Source organism: Paramisgurnus dabryanus, chromosome 2, assembly GCF_030506205.2.
Source record: "Paramisgurnus dabryanus chromosome 2, PD_genome_1.1, whole genome shotgun sequence".
Taxonomy (NCBI): Eukaryota; Metazoa; Chordata; class Actinopteri; order Cypriniformes; family Cobitidae; genus Paramisgurnus; species Paramisgurnus dabryanus.
This window is the reverse complement of record NC_133338.1, coordinates 27792527-27808809: the sequence shown is the minus strand read 5'-3', so window position 1 is coordinate 27808809 and position 16283 is coordinate 27792527. Positions and strand designations below refer to the sequence as shown.

The 16283-nt window shown below is 38.0% G+C and overlaps 1 protein-coding gene across 1 annotated transcript; it reads left to right on the top strand.

The window, feature by feature from the left end:
* The first annotated feature begins 302 nt into the window (after positions 1-302).
* Positions 303-15948, top strand: trpm1a (transient receptor potential cation channel, subfamily M, member 1a). The gene is made up of 23 exons (XM_065267827.2): positions 303-419; positions 514-685; positions 1012-1186; positions 1382-1505; positions 2988-3060; positions 3210-3310; positions 3442-3615; positions 3742-3876; positions 4207-4257; positions 4788-4928; positions 5209-5238; positions 6207-6499; positions 7923-8151; positions 8239-8370; positions 9300-9434; positions 9523-9651; positions 9749-10000; positions 11977-12151; positions 12535-12555; positions 12665-12809; positions 13647-13849; positions 14175-14307; positions 14392-15948. The coding sequence occupies exons 2-23, from the start codon at positions 535-537 to the stop codon at positions 15608-15610; spliced, it is 4221 nt and encodes a 1406-aa protein (XP_065123899.2). The 5' UTR covers positions 303-419; positions 514-534; the 3' UTR covers positions 15611-15948.
* The last annotated feature ends 335 nt before the right edge of the window (positions 15949-16283 follow it).

Below are 16283 nucleotides of genomic sequence, written 5' to 3'. Positions count from 1 at the left end.
TCAAGCAGGTGTTCGGGAAGGGTCTGATAAAAGCAGCCGTCACCACTGGGGCCTGGATCTTTACTGGGGGAGTTAGTACAGGTGATTAACTCAATTGTTAAACAAAAACAGCAGCAAAAATAAGATAAAAGCGAGTTACTATTGTGGAAGTCATAGTATTAATCAACTAAAACCTCCCTCATTTTCCTGATGCTTTATCATGTGATTTAAGTGTTAAGCAATAAATTGCATGTGACTCCACCACATGACGTGCATTACCAAATCATGTACAATACTTCATTTCATATTACACAGGAGTGATTCGGCATGTAGGAGATGCGCTGAAGGATCACTCCTCTAAGTCCCGTGGGAAGGTGTGTGCCATTGGAATTGCACCTTGGGGCATTGTGGAAAATAAAGAAGATCTGATTGGACGAGATGTAAGGCCTACCTGTAATTTCACAGGAACTTGTACTTGTTCTGCATACTGTTTGGGTGTATTAGCAGTGTCTTCTGTGTTTATGGTTTGACCAGGTGACTCGACCGTACCAAACCATGTCCAACCCCCTCAGCAAACTTTCTGTGCTTAACAATAGCCACTCCCACTTCATTCTGGCTGACAACGGCACTCACGGAAAGTATGGCGCTGAGGTCCGTCTGCGCAGACAGCTGGAGAAACACATCTCCCTGCAGAAGATCAACACACGTAAGTCAGCGAAACAACTTTTACAGGACAAACTTTGTTGAAGATGTAATAATTATTAAAACTAATATATGAAAAAAATGCCTATAATAAAGGAACAACTTTATAAACTGTTGTTAGAGTCCATGAATGTTGGATTGGTGAAGAAAGAGCCTATCTGTGACCTCCTGGGTTTCCCTTTGTCATCCTATGCCTGAAGTTCCCAACGGGCAGGGACGGCAAAGGGAGGTCCAGCCGTCAACTTATACTGCAATCAAATAACCATTTCAAGTATCTTTTTTATGTCTTATCAGGTTTGTACATGAGTACATATTTGTGTGTTTGTACAGGTCTGGGACAGGGGGTCCCTTTGGTGTGTTTGATCCTTGAAGGAGGGCCGAATGTAATCTCCATTGTGCTGGAGAGTTTGCGCGAGGACCCTCCTGTCCCTGTGGTGGTGTGTGACGGGAGTGGCCGAGCATCAGATATCATTTCATTTGCTCACAAGTATTCGGAGGAGGATGGGTGAGGAATACATTGATGATGATTCACATTTGTTTTGCCTGTTTAATATGTTTTAAGTTGTTGAACAGTTATGAGCACATTAGTGAATGCTTTTTTTTATAAAAGTGTTTTGGTGCACTTCTTAAATACCTTTTTACACTAACTTTCCTTTGCAAATAAAATGATCTCAGTCTTTAATGCATTGTTCTGGCACAGGCTGATAAATGAGAGCGTTAGAGATCAGCTTCTAGTGACCATACAGAAGACATTCAACTACAACCGAAATCAGGGACAGCAGATTTATCTTATGGTGATGGAGTGCATGAAGAAAAAGGAACTGGTAAGTGAATGAAAAATTACAAAATAACGCAATAAAGAAAACTTTGTGCCTTTTGCTATATTATACTATATAATACATGCAATTTTTTATGGCGCTGATAACAAAACATCATTGTTGGATTGTGTTATTTTACAGACCTGATAATAACAATCATTATCATTTGCTTTTTTCAGATCATGCATTATCCTGTCTCATATTTACAACAAATGTTTTAATTTCATCCCATTGAGCACTTTTTGTTACATAAAGATATTCAATGCTGTGTGATCTCAGCCACTAAAGTGATACACACAAATTTTATATTTGTAGTCACGTTGGAATCAGTTGCTAACATAAAAAATAAACATGTTTGTGCATTCTTACTCAATTCTTCTATGTGGCAATTCAGTGCCTTTTTAAAGTTTAAGGTTTTAAGAAAAATTCCACTATTGCAAAAATATGTTGTTTATTGTTCGTGAATTTTGCATGATGTAATAAAATGCATGTGTTTTGAAACAGTGGGGTGGTTTCCCGGACACGGATTAGCTTAAGCCAGGACTAGGCCTTAGTTTAATTAGGAAAAATCTAGTTTTAACAAACATGCCCTACAAAAAACATTACCTACTAGGGCACTGATGTATTTTAAGATCTTTCAGTGCAAGTTGTTTTCAGTTTGGACAGCTCTTACTGTACATTTATTTTAGTCTAGAACTAGTCTAGTCCCTGTCCGGGAAACCACACCAGTAAGTTCTAATGGCAACTATTTTTTTTTTTTGCTTTCGTTCAACTTTTTCTCTTCTATCATTTGATTTATGTCTATGTAAATATAAAGATATATACAGTACATCCATGTTATCTATACCAGTGGTTTTCAAACTGGGGGCCGCGAGATGGTGCCAGGGGGGCCCTAGTTTTATGACATTTTATGAAATACATTAATTTATCATGAATTCTGTGTAATTAAACCTAAAAAAAATAAGGCTACTAACCAAAAGCACTACTTATTTGTATAATTTAATGTTTTTTTATAAAAATGTTGAGCTTTAGAACAGTTTTTTGTCACAATTTTTCTTTTGGGGGCCGCAAAGTAATGCACCATACACAAGGGGGGCCGCACGCTGAAAAAATTTGGGAATCACTGATCTATACCATCCCTATACAAATCTAAAAACATCACAACAATCAAAATACATGAAACACATCCACAAAAAAGACAAATACATGTCTCTGTGTATTTAATGTGTTTATATTACACTCAAAAAAATTGCTGGGTTGTTTTAACCCATTGTTGTGTCAAATAAATAATTATTTTTTTGTTAATTTGACCCAATGCTGTGCGTGCGTGTGTGTGTGTGTGTGTATATATATATATATATGATGAACAGCATAGATTTATGCCAAATTTACTGCCCTAGTACCAGCTTTTATACTTTTTCTGAGAGTGTACAGTCTAATTTGTTATTATATGCATTTGACACAATTTTTACCATTGTGTTTTAACAGATTACAGTGTTTCGCACAGCCTCCGAGGGTCAGCAGGATATTGAGATGGCCATCTTAACTGCTTTACTGAAAGGTAAAAAGCGTGAGCATTCGACAGTCACATAATCTATACTAACAAAACAATTGGTTTTGCATATGCAACTTTATAATATTTCTTCATTTTTATTTTTATTTTACTGTTCCTCACTATAATGGGTGATTTTTTTTCTTTGGGTGTATCAGGCACAAATGCCTCTGCTCCAGACCAGCTGAGTTTGGCTTTGGCCTGGAATCGAGTGGACATTGCTCGCAGTCAAATTTTCGTCAATGGACAGCACTGGCCTGTAGGTGATGTCATACACATAGATACATGGCCCATAACACACAATTTGCCTGCGAGTGCAGTCCTTTTTAAAAAAAAGTAAAATGATGAACTAATGTGACCTAAGTTTGTTTATTTAATCTATGTTGTCAGCCTTCTGGGTCCCTTTCGACAACGTCCACAAATCAGCAAGATAAACCAAAGAGCCCAACCGCCAGCCGTGCCAGCAAGGGTAAACCTGTCAGAGGCAAGAAGGGCAAAGGTGCCAAAGGTAAACCTGAGGCTCCTGAGGAGACCGACCCCAGAAAACTGGAGCTGCGTAACTGGGTAAAACATTCCCTTTAGTCACTTTTACTTTTGTGTATAATTCAGAATGCAAGGCAGTACTTTTTGAACACATCTGTATACTGTTGGTTTCAATTTTGTGCATATGTGTGTTAATGTGTTAAATAGGTCCATTCTCTGGAGCAAGCCATGATGGACGCACTCGTGCTTGACCGAGTGGATTTTGTGAAGCTCCTCATTGAAAACGGCGTCAATATTAACCATTTCCTCACGATCCCGCGGCTGGAAGAGCTCTATAACACGGTCAGCTTGCAAACATGAAACATTTAAGAATCACATGTGCTCGGTCTGTTTGCAGTATTCCCTTTACTGTTACAAAGATGCAAATATAATGACAACACGGTGATGTGTCCCACATTTCCAGCTATTAAAGCTTTCACTGAACTCTAATCTACTCATTTTATGCAATATGGGCTTAAACGTGTCATTTGTGTGTTCAGCTTTCCATTACTGTATTAGTAATCTGTTGTTTAGAAAAGAGCACTTAGTCTGCGTACATCTGTGTTTTAGTAAAGCTTACTGAGCTTTTCTTTGAACTATGTACTGTGTTTTATAAGTCTTTTTGTATTTCAGAGATTAGGACCGATCAACACACTGCACTTTGTGGTCAGAGATGTGAAAAAGGTACATTTTATTATTAGTGTTGAGCTTGTATTTGATAAATGTCCCAGTCTGTGAAAACCACTTTTTAAGATTTACATAAAATCATCTTATATGTAATGTATGAAAAAATATCTTGATATCTTAAATATTGACATAATCTTGACATTTATTATTATGAGTCACATCATGTCAAAGACTGAAATCATAGTGAAATCAATGACTGAAATCAAACTTTGATGCAAATTGTATAACCCAGTTATGAGACTTTAGCCTGGCTTTCACAGACAGGGTCACATATTTTAAGTTCAGCTGTTAATACAGTAGCATAAATATATGTTTTGAACTTTTATTATCTCTTTGTTTGTTACTTGTAAACTATAGTAAAAAAAATATGATTTTAATCTCTTAAACAGTGTGTAAACAATGTGTTTTTTGGTGTGTGTGTGTGTGTTTGTGTGCAATCCTCATACATGCTCCCATAGACTGACCTTGCGCAATGTAACAGTATGTACAAGGGTTATTTTATGGCATTATGCCATTAATGTTTCTAGGGCAACCTACCACCAGATTACCAGATCACTCTGATTGACATTGGGCTGGTTCTGGAGTACCTCATGGGAGGAGCATATCGATGTAAATATACAAGGAAAAGCTTTCGTACACTCTATAATAACCTCTATGGACTAAAAAGGGTACGTTATCACAGCCTTTAATAAACTTTTACAAATTAAATATATACAAGAATATATAAATATTTATTAATCATATATTATACTTTAAATAATATTTTTTTCCTGCAAACACACAAAATCTTCCTTTTAGTTTCCACATTTTAAAGAGATATATTGCTTTTGCACTGTTTATTCCAAAGTTTCAGCCATTTTTATTTAATAATTTTTACTATTGATAGTTCTTTAAAGATTTTAAAAGCTCAAGCAAACATCTGACTGACATTCCTCTGTTCTTTTGCAGCCAAAAGCACTTAAACTTCTGGGTATGGAGGTAAGAAAAGTCACCACTATCTAGCAATGTTTCCCAACATGGAGGTCAGGGGCCACTAGGGGGCCTCAGCTAACTTCATTTAATTACTTAAAATAAAATAAAACAAACACTAAAATAAGTTAGAACTAATATATTTTGTTTTGTGATTGTGGGGACAATTATTGTTGTGGACATTGATGCGTGAAGTCTAAATAGGCGAGAACTGCCGCAACAGATTACTTTTGTACTTAAATCCTTGTAAAGTTAAAAAGAGACCTCTTATATTTGATTTCCCGAAAGACAAAGTGGAAAAAATTTGAACAAGATTTCTCACTTTTCCACTTTTTCCAAAGGTAAAAGAGGTTCAGTTTAAAATTATTAATGATATTTATCCTTGTAATGAGTTTCTCCGACACAGATTTAATATGGAATGTAATGAGTGCACTTTTTGTGAAGCAGACATTGAGTCTTTGGAACATTTATTTTATTTATGCAATTTTTCAAAGAAATTCTGGGATCCCCTTTATATTTGGTTAAGTTTGAAATATGTAATACCTGACTTTAACTTTAAACAATCAAATATTTGTCTTTTTCTATGAATTACGATCTTGAATTTTTGGTGAACAATGTTGTGCTGTTGGCCAATAACTTCATACACAAATGCAGATTTTTTAAGAATCCTCCTACTTTCGTACTTTTCCATAAAGATTTGATGATCTTCTTTAAGTCGTTAAGATTTGTGTATAACAAAAAAGCCCTTAAATTGTATAATCTTCTTAAGGTATTTTTTGATGAGAACCCCCTTGTCTAAAATCTTTTTTTTTTGTGTTATCTGTGTTTATTATGTTTACTTATATTTTATGCTGCTATTTGGACTTCTTTGCAAACTATTAAGATGTGTATCTTGAATGTTGTTTGGTTTTTTGTATGATTGTTTAAGCAATAAAAAGAAACCTTTTGTACTTAAATTTTCAATCTTGTTTCTTCAGGACGATGACCCAAGGCCCAAAGGGAAAAGGAAGATGAAGAAAAAAAAGGAGGAAGAAATCGATATTGATGTTGATGACCCTGAGGTCAGTCGGTTTCAGTATCCCTTTCATGAGCTGATGGTTTGGGCTGTGCTCATGAAGCGTCAGAAGATGGCGCTGTTTCTCTGGCAGAGGGGAGAGGAGGCCATGGCCAAAGCTTTGGTCGCATGTAAACTCTACAAAGCCATGGCGCATGAATCTTCACGGAGTGAACTTGTGGACGACATCTCACAAGATCTCGACAACAATTCAAAGTAAACAAATCCTTATATACTGTAACATTCAAAAAGAATATTCACTGTGATTTTAATTGAAAAATCTACTGGGATATGGTATTGTTATTGTACTGTAGGGTAGATTTGCTTTAATTGTTGTAAAGTTATGGCTAGCCAGAGTAGATCCGGTTCTATAAGCTCATTGGTCAATAGTAAATAAACACTTTACCAAGTATCACTACGCGAATCTCGTTATTTTGTATTACTTTTTGTTGCAAAGTAACGCTCTGTGAGGCTAATAACTTTTTAAATGCCCTTAAAGTGGACATTTCACAATACTTTTTTAAAATTTCAAATAAATCTTTGGTTTTCCCAGAGTAAGTATCTGAAGTTCTAGCTCAAAATACCAGATAATTTATTATAGCATGTTAAAAGAACACGCCCAGATTTTGGGAATTTAGCTTATTATAACGTATCCCCCAGAGTTAGATAAGTCCATACATACCTTTCTCATCTCCGTGCGTCCCGTAACTCTGTCTGACGCAGCCCCCGCTAGCTTAGCTTAGCACAAAGTCTGGAAGTGAATGGCTCCAGCTAGCAAACTGCTCCCAATAAGTGACAAAATAACGCAAACATTTTCCTATTTATATGTTGTGATTTGTATAGTCACACCGTGTACAAATAACAAGGTGATATGAGACACAGCGATCTTTTAACACTATACATACTGGGAACTATATTCTCAGAAGACGAAGTACATGGGCGGAGTGTTTTGGACAACTCTGACCGAACTCTCTGCTCCTCACCAGGGGCTTCTCGGGTGCTGCGAGCAAATCACTCCGCCCACATAGCAGTGCAAAAAAAGTTTGAATGTTAAAAAGCAAAAATGCTTTTGAGTCTGTGCCACAAGAAATAATATGGTATTACTGGTAGTGGTATGGTATACTTACTAGTAAAATTCCTAGATAAACTGCCATAAAAAATTTGTCAAATAATGGTCCCAAGCGGTCACTGGCAGTACTCTTTAAGAAGAAGGTCCTAATTTAAATCATTTAAGTACATTTGGCACCAATATACTTTTAGATAGGTCTACTTATATGAACTCACTAGGTGCAAATGTGTACTTTTTGAAAAGTGAACCACAACAGTAACAGCCATTCATTTGACAATTTGTGTGTACTATAGCATTTTTGAACCTTATCATAGTGAATTTTAAGGGATACCACACTAATTACTATAGTATACACTGTACAATTTACTACAGTTTACTTTAAAGTAGACAACAATATTTTTCATACGGGATATTGCAAAAATTTGTGAGATCTGAAGGGGACTGTACTATCCCCAGAATCTGGTAACTTATCCTTATATAGAATGTGTTTTTATTGACAAAAAAAGTAAGTTTTTGTTTGTTTTTTGCTATTTTCTATATCACACACAATGTCCCATACTTTTCTTTCAGGGAATTTGGTCAGTTAGCATATGAACTACTAGATCAGTCGTACAAGCACGATGAACAGGTAGCCATGAAGCTGTTGACTTATGAGCTTAAGAACTGGAGTAACTCCACCTGTCTCAAACTGGCTGTAGCTGCCAAACACAGAGACTTCATAGCTCACACTTGCAGCCAGATGCTGCTCACCGACATGTGGATGGGATGTCTGCGGGTGGGGAAGAGCAATGGACTCAAGGTCTGCAATAAAACGCACTACATTCAATAGACATTGGCTTTGAATGTAATTATTTTTCATATTTGTATAATTCCATATCATCTTCAGGTGATCCTTGGAATCGTCTTTCCTCCCGCCATCCTTCTCCTGGACTTCAGGACTGGTGACGATCTGTCTTATCAGAACTCCAAAGACAAAGAAGAGCTCAAAGACAAGGAGGATGATAACAAATCTGGCAAGGTAAAGTTATGTGCATACAGTCAGTGGCGGCCGGTGACTAATTTTTTGAGGGCGCTCGATGCGAAGTTCGTCACAACATGTATGTAGCCTGTCATGTGTGTGGTTTGTAATTTCAAAATATGTGTTCTGCGCGTCGAGTGATCCCATGTGCATCATGTGCATTGTCTCTTTTATCATAAATGGTTTTGACGCGTGTGCAGCAGGCACTTATTTTGACAAAACACATGATGCACATGCTTCACGACCCAACAAACACATATTTTGAAAACACAAGCAACAAACATGACCCTCCGAACACATATTTTAAATTTGCGCCCCTCGAATGAGCCGTCACAGGCCGCCACTGCATACAGTACTTATACTGTGGATCTTAAAGGGCACCTACTATGGCCTTTTTACAAGATATAATATAACTCTTAGGTGTGCCCAGTCTGTGAAGTTTCAGCTCAAAAAACCCCACGGATCATTTATTATAACATGTCAAAAATTACCCTGGTTGGGTGGGAGCAAAAACGTGCTGTTTTGATGTCTGTACCTTTAAATGCAAATGAGCTACTGCTCATCACTTCCTTACAACCAGACAGTGAGTGCTTTCAGTTAAATAGATCTGATTAAAACAGTCCGAGACAATAGTATCTAGTGGACAGAGTACAACTCGCTAAGGGTGTAAACTATGGTAATGCAGGAGTGTAAGTGGGTGGGCCTTTATCAATGTGACCTCACATTGATTAGAGAATCAAAACGGCACGTATAATGAGACTGCATTGGTTTAACAGGGATTAAAAAACAAGCAGCAGGTGGATTTTTTTCATGGTAGGGTGGTTGTGTTCACACACTGCCAACACACATTATTTCCATGTAATAGTGGATTTTGCATAATAGGTGCCCTTTAATGACGTGAAACTCTCAGTTTCTGTGTTTATTTTCAGGATGGCACTGTAAGCGTAGAAGCAACATCTAAAAAAGGTGATGAAGAGGATGGTAAAAAACAGAAACGTGTTCCCATTGGGAAGAAGATTTATTATTTTTTTAATGCACCGTATACCAAGTTCTGGTTCAATACGGTATGCAAACTTTCGAATAATATAAATAATATATCCTAGATTGAAAAGATAATGATAAAAAATTATAATAAAAATGTATCTCCTCCAGACTGCTTATCTGGTATACCTGATGTTATATAATTATATCATTCTGGTGAAAATGGAGAGATGGCCATCCTTACAGGAATGGATTGTCATCTCCTACATCATCACTCTTGGGCTGGAAAAAGTTAGACAGGTTAGCTACACAAATGTTTAAATGGTTTTACGGTTTGATGCTACATTGAGCGTTGTTACATTTGTATTTCCTTTGTTTCACACGTGTTTGTGTGCAGATTTTGATGTCAGAGCCTGGAAAGCTTAAACAGAAAATAAATGTTTGGCTAGAAGAATACTGGAATATCACTGACCTGGTGGCCATCTCCGTGTTCCTTATCGGGCTGTTGCTGCGCTTACAGAATGAGCCTTACATGGGTTACGGACGGGTCATCTACTGCGTTGACATCATCTTTTGGTACATTCGTGTCCTTGACATCTTTGGTGTTAACAAGTACTTGGGACCGTACGTCATGATGATTGGTAAAATGGTGAGAACTAAAAGATTAACATTAATTTAACTGGCTCACATGCTTTTATATGACCAATATCATATAATAATAATAATAATAATAAACTTTATTTTATAAAGCGCCTTTATAAGCAGCTTCTCAAAGCGCTGTACACAAGCTACACAACACAAACACAAATAATACAATAGCATCAACAATCAAAGGCTAATTTAAAAAAATAAGTCTTAAGTCTACCCTTAAAAATATCATAGCTCTGGACTTCCCTAAGATCACGAGGCAGAGAATTCCAAAGAACAGGAGCATATGAAGAAAAGGCCCTGTCACCCATAGATCGCAAGTGTGTACGGGGAATAATCAACAAGTTGGATTGCGAAGCTCGAAGTGTCCGTGTTGGGATATAGGGAATTAATAATTCAGATAGGTAGTCAGGAGCCAAACCATGCAGTGCTTTATATGTCAGCATCATAATTTTAAAATCTACTCTGAATCGGACTGGGAGCCAGTGTAAGGACTCCAGGACCGGAGTAATGTGATTGCAAACCCTGGACCCAGTCAATATCCTGGCGGCCGAGTTTTGCACATATTGCAATCTATTGAGTGAGGATTTTGAGATTCCAGCTAGAAGGGCGTTACAATAATCCATCCGAGAGACGACAAAAGAATTCATCAGCTTTTCAGCTACTGAAAAATTTAGCATAGGACGTAATCTTGCTATATTTCTGAGGTGAAAGAAGGACGACTTTACTGTACTCTGAACAAAAGAATCAAATGATAGCCCAGTATCAAAAATAACTCCAAGATTCCTCACTTTAGCCTGAATAGCCAAAACAGAGCCATCAAGAGACAAGGGTAAGGAACCGACTTTAGAAATCTGATGACGCGAGCCAATTAGCATAACTTCAGTTTTACCACTATTCAGACACAGAAAATTTTTACTCATCCATTCCTTTATCTCAGAAACACAGCCAGAAAGAAAATCAACATCAAGATGTTCACCAGATTTTGAGTGTATATAAATCTGCGTGTCATCAGCATAAAAGTGATAATGGAGGCCACGCGATCGCAATAATTGACCTAGTGGTGTTAGATAGATATTAAAAAGCAGAGGTCCCAAGACTGAGCCCTGAGGAACACCAGTTAGAACAGGGCTAACCTCAGACCTGAAACCGCCCATGGAAACAAACTGCGAACGATCAGTGAGATAGGAGTGAAACCACTTCAGAGCTGTGCCGGACACACCGAAATCTTGCTCAAGACGATTGAGCAACAGACTATGATCCACAGTATCAAAAGCTGCTCTTAAATCAAGAAGGATTAGAATAGAAATAACACCAGAGTCAGAAGCCATCAACAGATCATTGGTCACTTTGACCAAAGCCGTTTCAGTACTATGGAATTTACGGAAACCTGACTGTAATGGTTCAAACAGGTTATTAATTGTGAGATGGTTACGCAGATGAGAGGCAACAACACGCTCAAGAATTTTTGCCATGAACGGAAGATTTGAAATTGGTCGAAAATTATTAAAATCATCCAGAGAGACATTTTCTTTTTTTGGTACTGGAGTTACAGCAGCAATCTTTAATGCTGCTGGAACCTCCCCCATCTGTAACGAGTCATTTATAATACTGAGGACAATAGGGCTCAAAACATCGAAGCAAGATTTAAATAAACTTGTGGGAATAGGATCAAGCAGGCAAGTGGAAGATTTCATGCTTGTTACCTCCCTTTTTAGAGCCTCAAAGTCAAGATGTAGAAAATTGGTGAGAGGAAAACCAGTGAACCCAGACAAACCAGGTAGTGAAACAGTTGGAGCAGATACAGCTGAAATTTGTTTGCGGACACTATCAATTTTAGAATTAAAAAACTTAAGAAAAGAGTCACATAGCAGTTGAGAAACAGGCAGAGTAGCAGCAGTTTCAACTTTAAGCAGTGTATTTATAGTTTGAAACAAATATAAAAAATAATGCTGTTTTTTTAATGTGTGTGTGCAGATGATTGACATGCTGTACTTTGTGGTGATCATGCTGGTGGTCCTTATGAGTTTCGGCGTGGCACGTCAGGCCATCCTTCACCCTGACGAGGAGCCAACGTGGCGCCTGGCGAGGAACATCTTCTACATGCCCTACTGGATGATCTATGGAGAAGTGTTTGCTGACTCGATAGACCGTAAGACTAGAATTCATAGTAAGATTTTGTTTCCTGATTCATGTGTGGGTGATCCATATCATTCTCCTGTGAAAGTTAATGATTTGTGTCTCGTCTCATTTTCATGTCCTCATTTAAACTTCAATGGCATTTGTCCTCTACTGACTCATGTGTGATGCGCATGTGCCAGTGCTTGTGAGATTTTGAGGTTTGCATCTTTTTGTCATTCCCTGGTTGTTTCTTTGCCGCTTAGCGTTGTGCCAAAAAAATGTGCTTAAAATAAAAAGATGGTAAATAGTACTACAGTAATATGTACACATAACTTGTAATAAATTACTTGTCTGTATGACTGTCATAAAGTAATTGCAAATTATCTTTTTCTCTTTTTTTTTACATACTTTTAGTCTATGCAATGGAGATCAATCGTGAGTTAAATTTTTTTATTAAACAATTATATTTCATTATCAAACACTGCAGTCACGTAATAACAAATTCATCATAGTTTTGTCATAATCACTGTTTTGTGTGTATTAGCACCTTGTGGTGATAACATGTATGATGAAGATGGGAAAAAGCTTCCTCCTTGTATACCCGGGGCCTGGCTCACTCCTGCCATCATGGCCTGCTACCTGTTGGTAGCCAACATCCTACTGGTGAACTTGCTTATTGCTGTGTTCAAGTGAGTCACATAAATAAACAAAAAATATAACAAGAACCTTAGCGGTGTCCTAAATAGCCCCATATTCACTATTCCCTACATTTGTCCACTAACTTAGAGGTGTCAATGAAAACGAGTGAGTAACTTCGGACATGGAGTGCCCCAGAAGCTCTGTGGGGCACCATCTTGTATCAAGACACAGGAGTTTAATTGGCACATGTCTCACAGTAAATGGGTAGCAGCTAGCTGTTGAGTGTACATCGGTTATAGACTCGTTTTTGCGGTGCATAGAATTGAATGAGTGCCCATGATAAAATGTATAAAATCGCTCATACTGCAAAAAATGTCCTTCTTACTTAAAATTTTTGTCTTGTTTTCAGTAAAAATATCTGAAGATTCTTAAATTAAGATGTATTGTCGTGATGAGCAGAATTACCTAGGAAAATAAGTCTAGTTTTTAGACAAAAAATAAAATAATATTTTAAGCAAATTTGCCAATGGACCAAGAAAGATTTGCTTAAATTAAGTATTTATGAAAAAAGTAAACTTATTTCAATAAAAATTTTTCTTATTCCATAGGCAGATATTTTTGCATGTTTTAAACACTAATTAACTTAAATTTTATATTTTTTTGTCTAAAAACTAGACTTATTTTGCTCATCAAGAAAATACATCTTAATTTAAGAATTTTTAGATATTTTTACTGAAAACAAGACAAAAATACTAAGTAAGAAAGTCATTTTTTGCAGTGCATTTACAAGCAGACATCTCAGAAACACTTATAGGGTTTTGCATCTGAGCTCTTCAAATCTGTTATTAACACTATAATAGTTAACTCGAATATCATTCCTTTAACAGTAACACATTCTTCGAAGTGAAATCCATCTCCAATCAAGTGTGGAAGTTCCAGCGCTACCAGCTCATTATGACGTTTCACGACCGCCCGGTGCTGCCCCCTCCCCTCATCATCTTCAGCCACATATACATTGTGTTGAAATGCCTGTGCTGTCGCTGCAGGAAGAAACAGGAAGGAGAGCTGGATGAGAGAGACCGCGGGCTGAGTTAATATTCCTAAGTGCTGTTTATTGCTGCTTAAATGAATAGTCGATTTCACACACAAAGCCTGTAACCTGACCCAAAAGCCCTTTATCCACCCAAACAGATGAAAAACCAACAGATTACTAGAACAGATAGAGATTCTCATACTACAACTGGCAGCTGTTTTTTGTTAAGGGTTGCAATACGGTAAGAAAAATCAAGCAATTGGAATGCAATTTAAACGGTTTCATGTGTGAAAATGACTAATGATATAAAGGCCGCATTACTCTCTTTTTCCTTTTAAAATTTCAAGCATCTAGCATCACTTATATCTATACTTTTTTCCAGAACTGACCCTTAGTCCAGAGGAATTGAAGGGTCTGTATGAGTTTGAAGAGCAGTGTGTGGAGGAATACTTCAGAGAGAAAGAGGACGAGGCACAGTCTTCAAATGACGAGCGAATCCGAATTACAGCCCAGAGGTACTGTGTGAAAAACAAACAGTGTATCTGCCATTTAGATTGGTTCACAGAGTTATGAGTTATTCCTCTGGATTGCCTTTACAGGGTGGAGAACATGTCCATGCGTTTAGAGGAAGTGAATGAAAGGGAGCACTCCATGAAAGCCTCTCTGCAGACAGTGGACCTGCGCTTGGCTCAGCTGGAGGAGTTTTCCGGCCGAATGATGTTTGCTCTTGAACGACTGGCCGGGATTGAACGATGCGAACTGGTCCGCACCCGATCTGGAAGCTCATTAGTATTGGACCAATCCGGCTTGCATCGCCGTAGTAGCATTAACAGCGCCGATGGCTACAGTTTGTACCGCTTGCATCTTGACACGGCAGAAGACCGTGCAACGGCTGAGGATGCATCAGGAGACAGAAAGAGCCAGACGGTACCAGACAATCGTGGCAGTATTAGTAGCAATGAGCCCCTTCTCAACCCTCAGCAAGTTCATTCCTACGGTCCCACCTTGGATGTGATCCCTCATCAGCAGAGGACCCGCTCAAAATCCAGTGTGGACATTTTTATCTCTCCTTGTGAGTCACAAGATGGGGGCCTGAATTCCGAACCCCTAATAGTCCCACATGCTCTGCCCGATTGCTCGTTCCAGTCTGGAATGGTGGTAAAAAGGGGGAAATTGGACACAGCACTCTCACATCCTCTGGAGAGAGCACAGTCCCTGAGACATCACACAACTGAACCACACATTAGCTCACTTTGTTACACAAACAGATCCCAAAGCGGTACTGTGTGCACTTCCAAGTTTGGAAGTGGTCAGGGGAATACATGGGCTTCAGAGCCCCAAGGTGTACAGGATCAAGCAAGTAGATCTCCAACCTTAGGTCGCTGGCCCCCACGCTTCGATTATAAAGTTCATCCATCCTCATTCCCTCTTTCACCTTCAGAGAAATCGAAAGACATAGAAGATGAAGAAGAGGCTTTTAGAGAGGCAATGAGGATGAAAACAGAAACACATGTTGATGAAAGGAAGAGAGACATGAATGAGTCTGAGGCTAATAGCAGAATGGACGACATCAAGACAGAGAGAGAAAAGGAGAGAAAGGAGATGACAGACTCAGATCACTTGTATGTAGCAGAAGACAAAATGTATCCTTCTCTCAGATCTAAGAGTCTGAACACCAATCCACGAAAGGTAAAGGCTGTAAGAGACATCACAGAGAAGCCTCGGGCAGCCAGCAGCGTTAAGGACCTGGCTGGGGTCTTTGATGTCGGCACCAATGACCACATACACTCCAGAGAGAGAACAGGCACACAGACATGAAATCTCATGGGGGATTTGTATCTCCCATAGCAAGATGTTAAATCACGGTAAATAAAATGTAAAAGACAGTGCAGTTAAAGGGATGTATTATTTGCAGCTTATTTTAGCTCCTTTGTTATTTTAACTAATAGAAACTATTTAAATACATGAAAAGAGAGACATTTGTCATTTTATTCATGGAGTGTTAATGAAAAAGGGAGTTTAAATGTATGTCGTAAATGTATGAAGTGTCACGTTTTTTTAAATAAAGGGACATTTATCTTTAGTAGTAAAGGTGTTTCGAACTGAACTGTAAAAATATGCATTTTTGTCAAATCAACATATATTTTTATGTTACTTTAAAGAGCACCTATATCATTGCTTAAAAACGTTATTTTGTGTATTTGGTATAATACAATGTATTCGCATAGTTTATGGTTAAAAACATTTAAAATATAATTTTCCACATACCGTACATTTTTGTAGCACCAGATTCTCTTCCTGAAACACACGGATTTGAAAAGCTCTGTGTCCCCGATTGGCCAGCTTATCTGTACGTTGTGATTGGTCTGAATACCTCTGATGTCAACTGGAAATGTGACGCTCCTTAACACGTTTGAAAGATTCGCTCACAATGCAATGCTAACAGGAGTTAACTTACAGGCTGTGAGTCCGAAGCGGGAGGAATTATGAT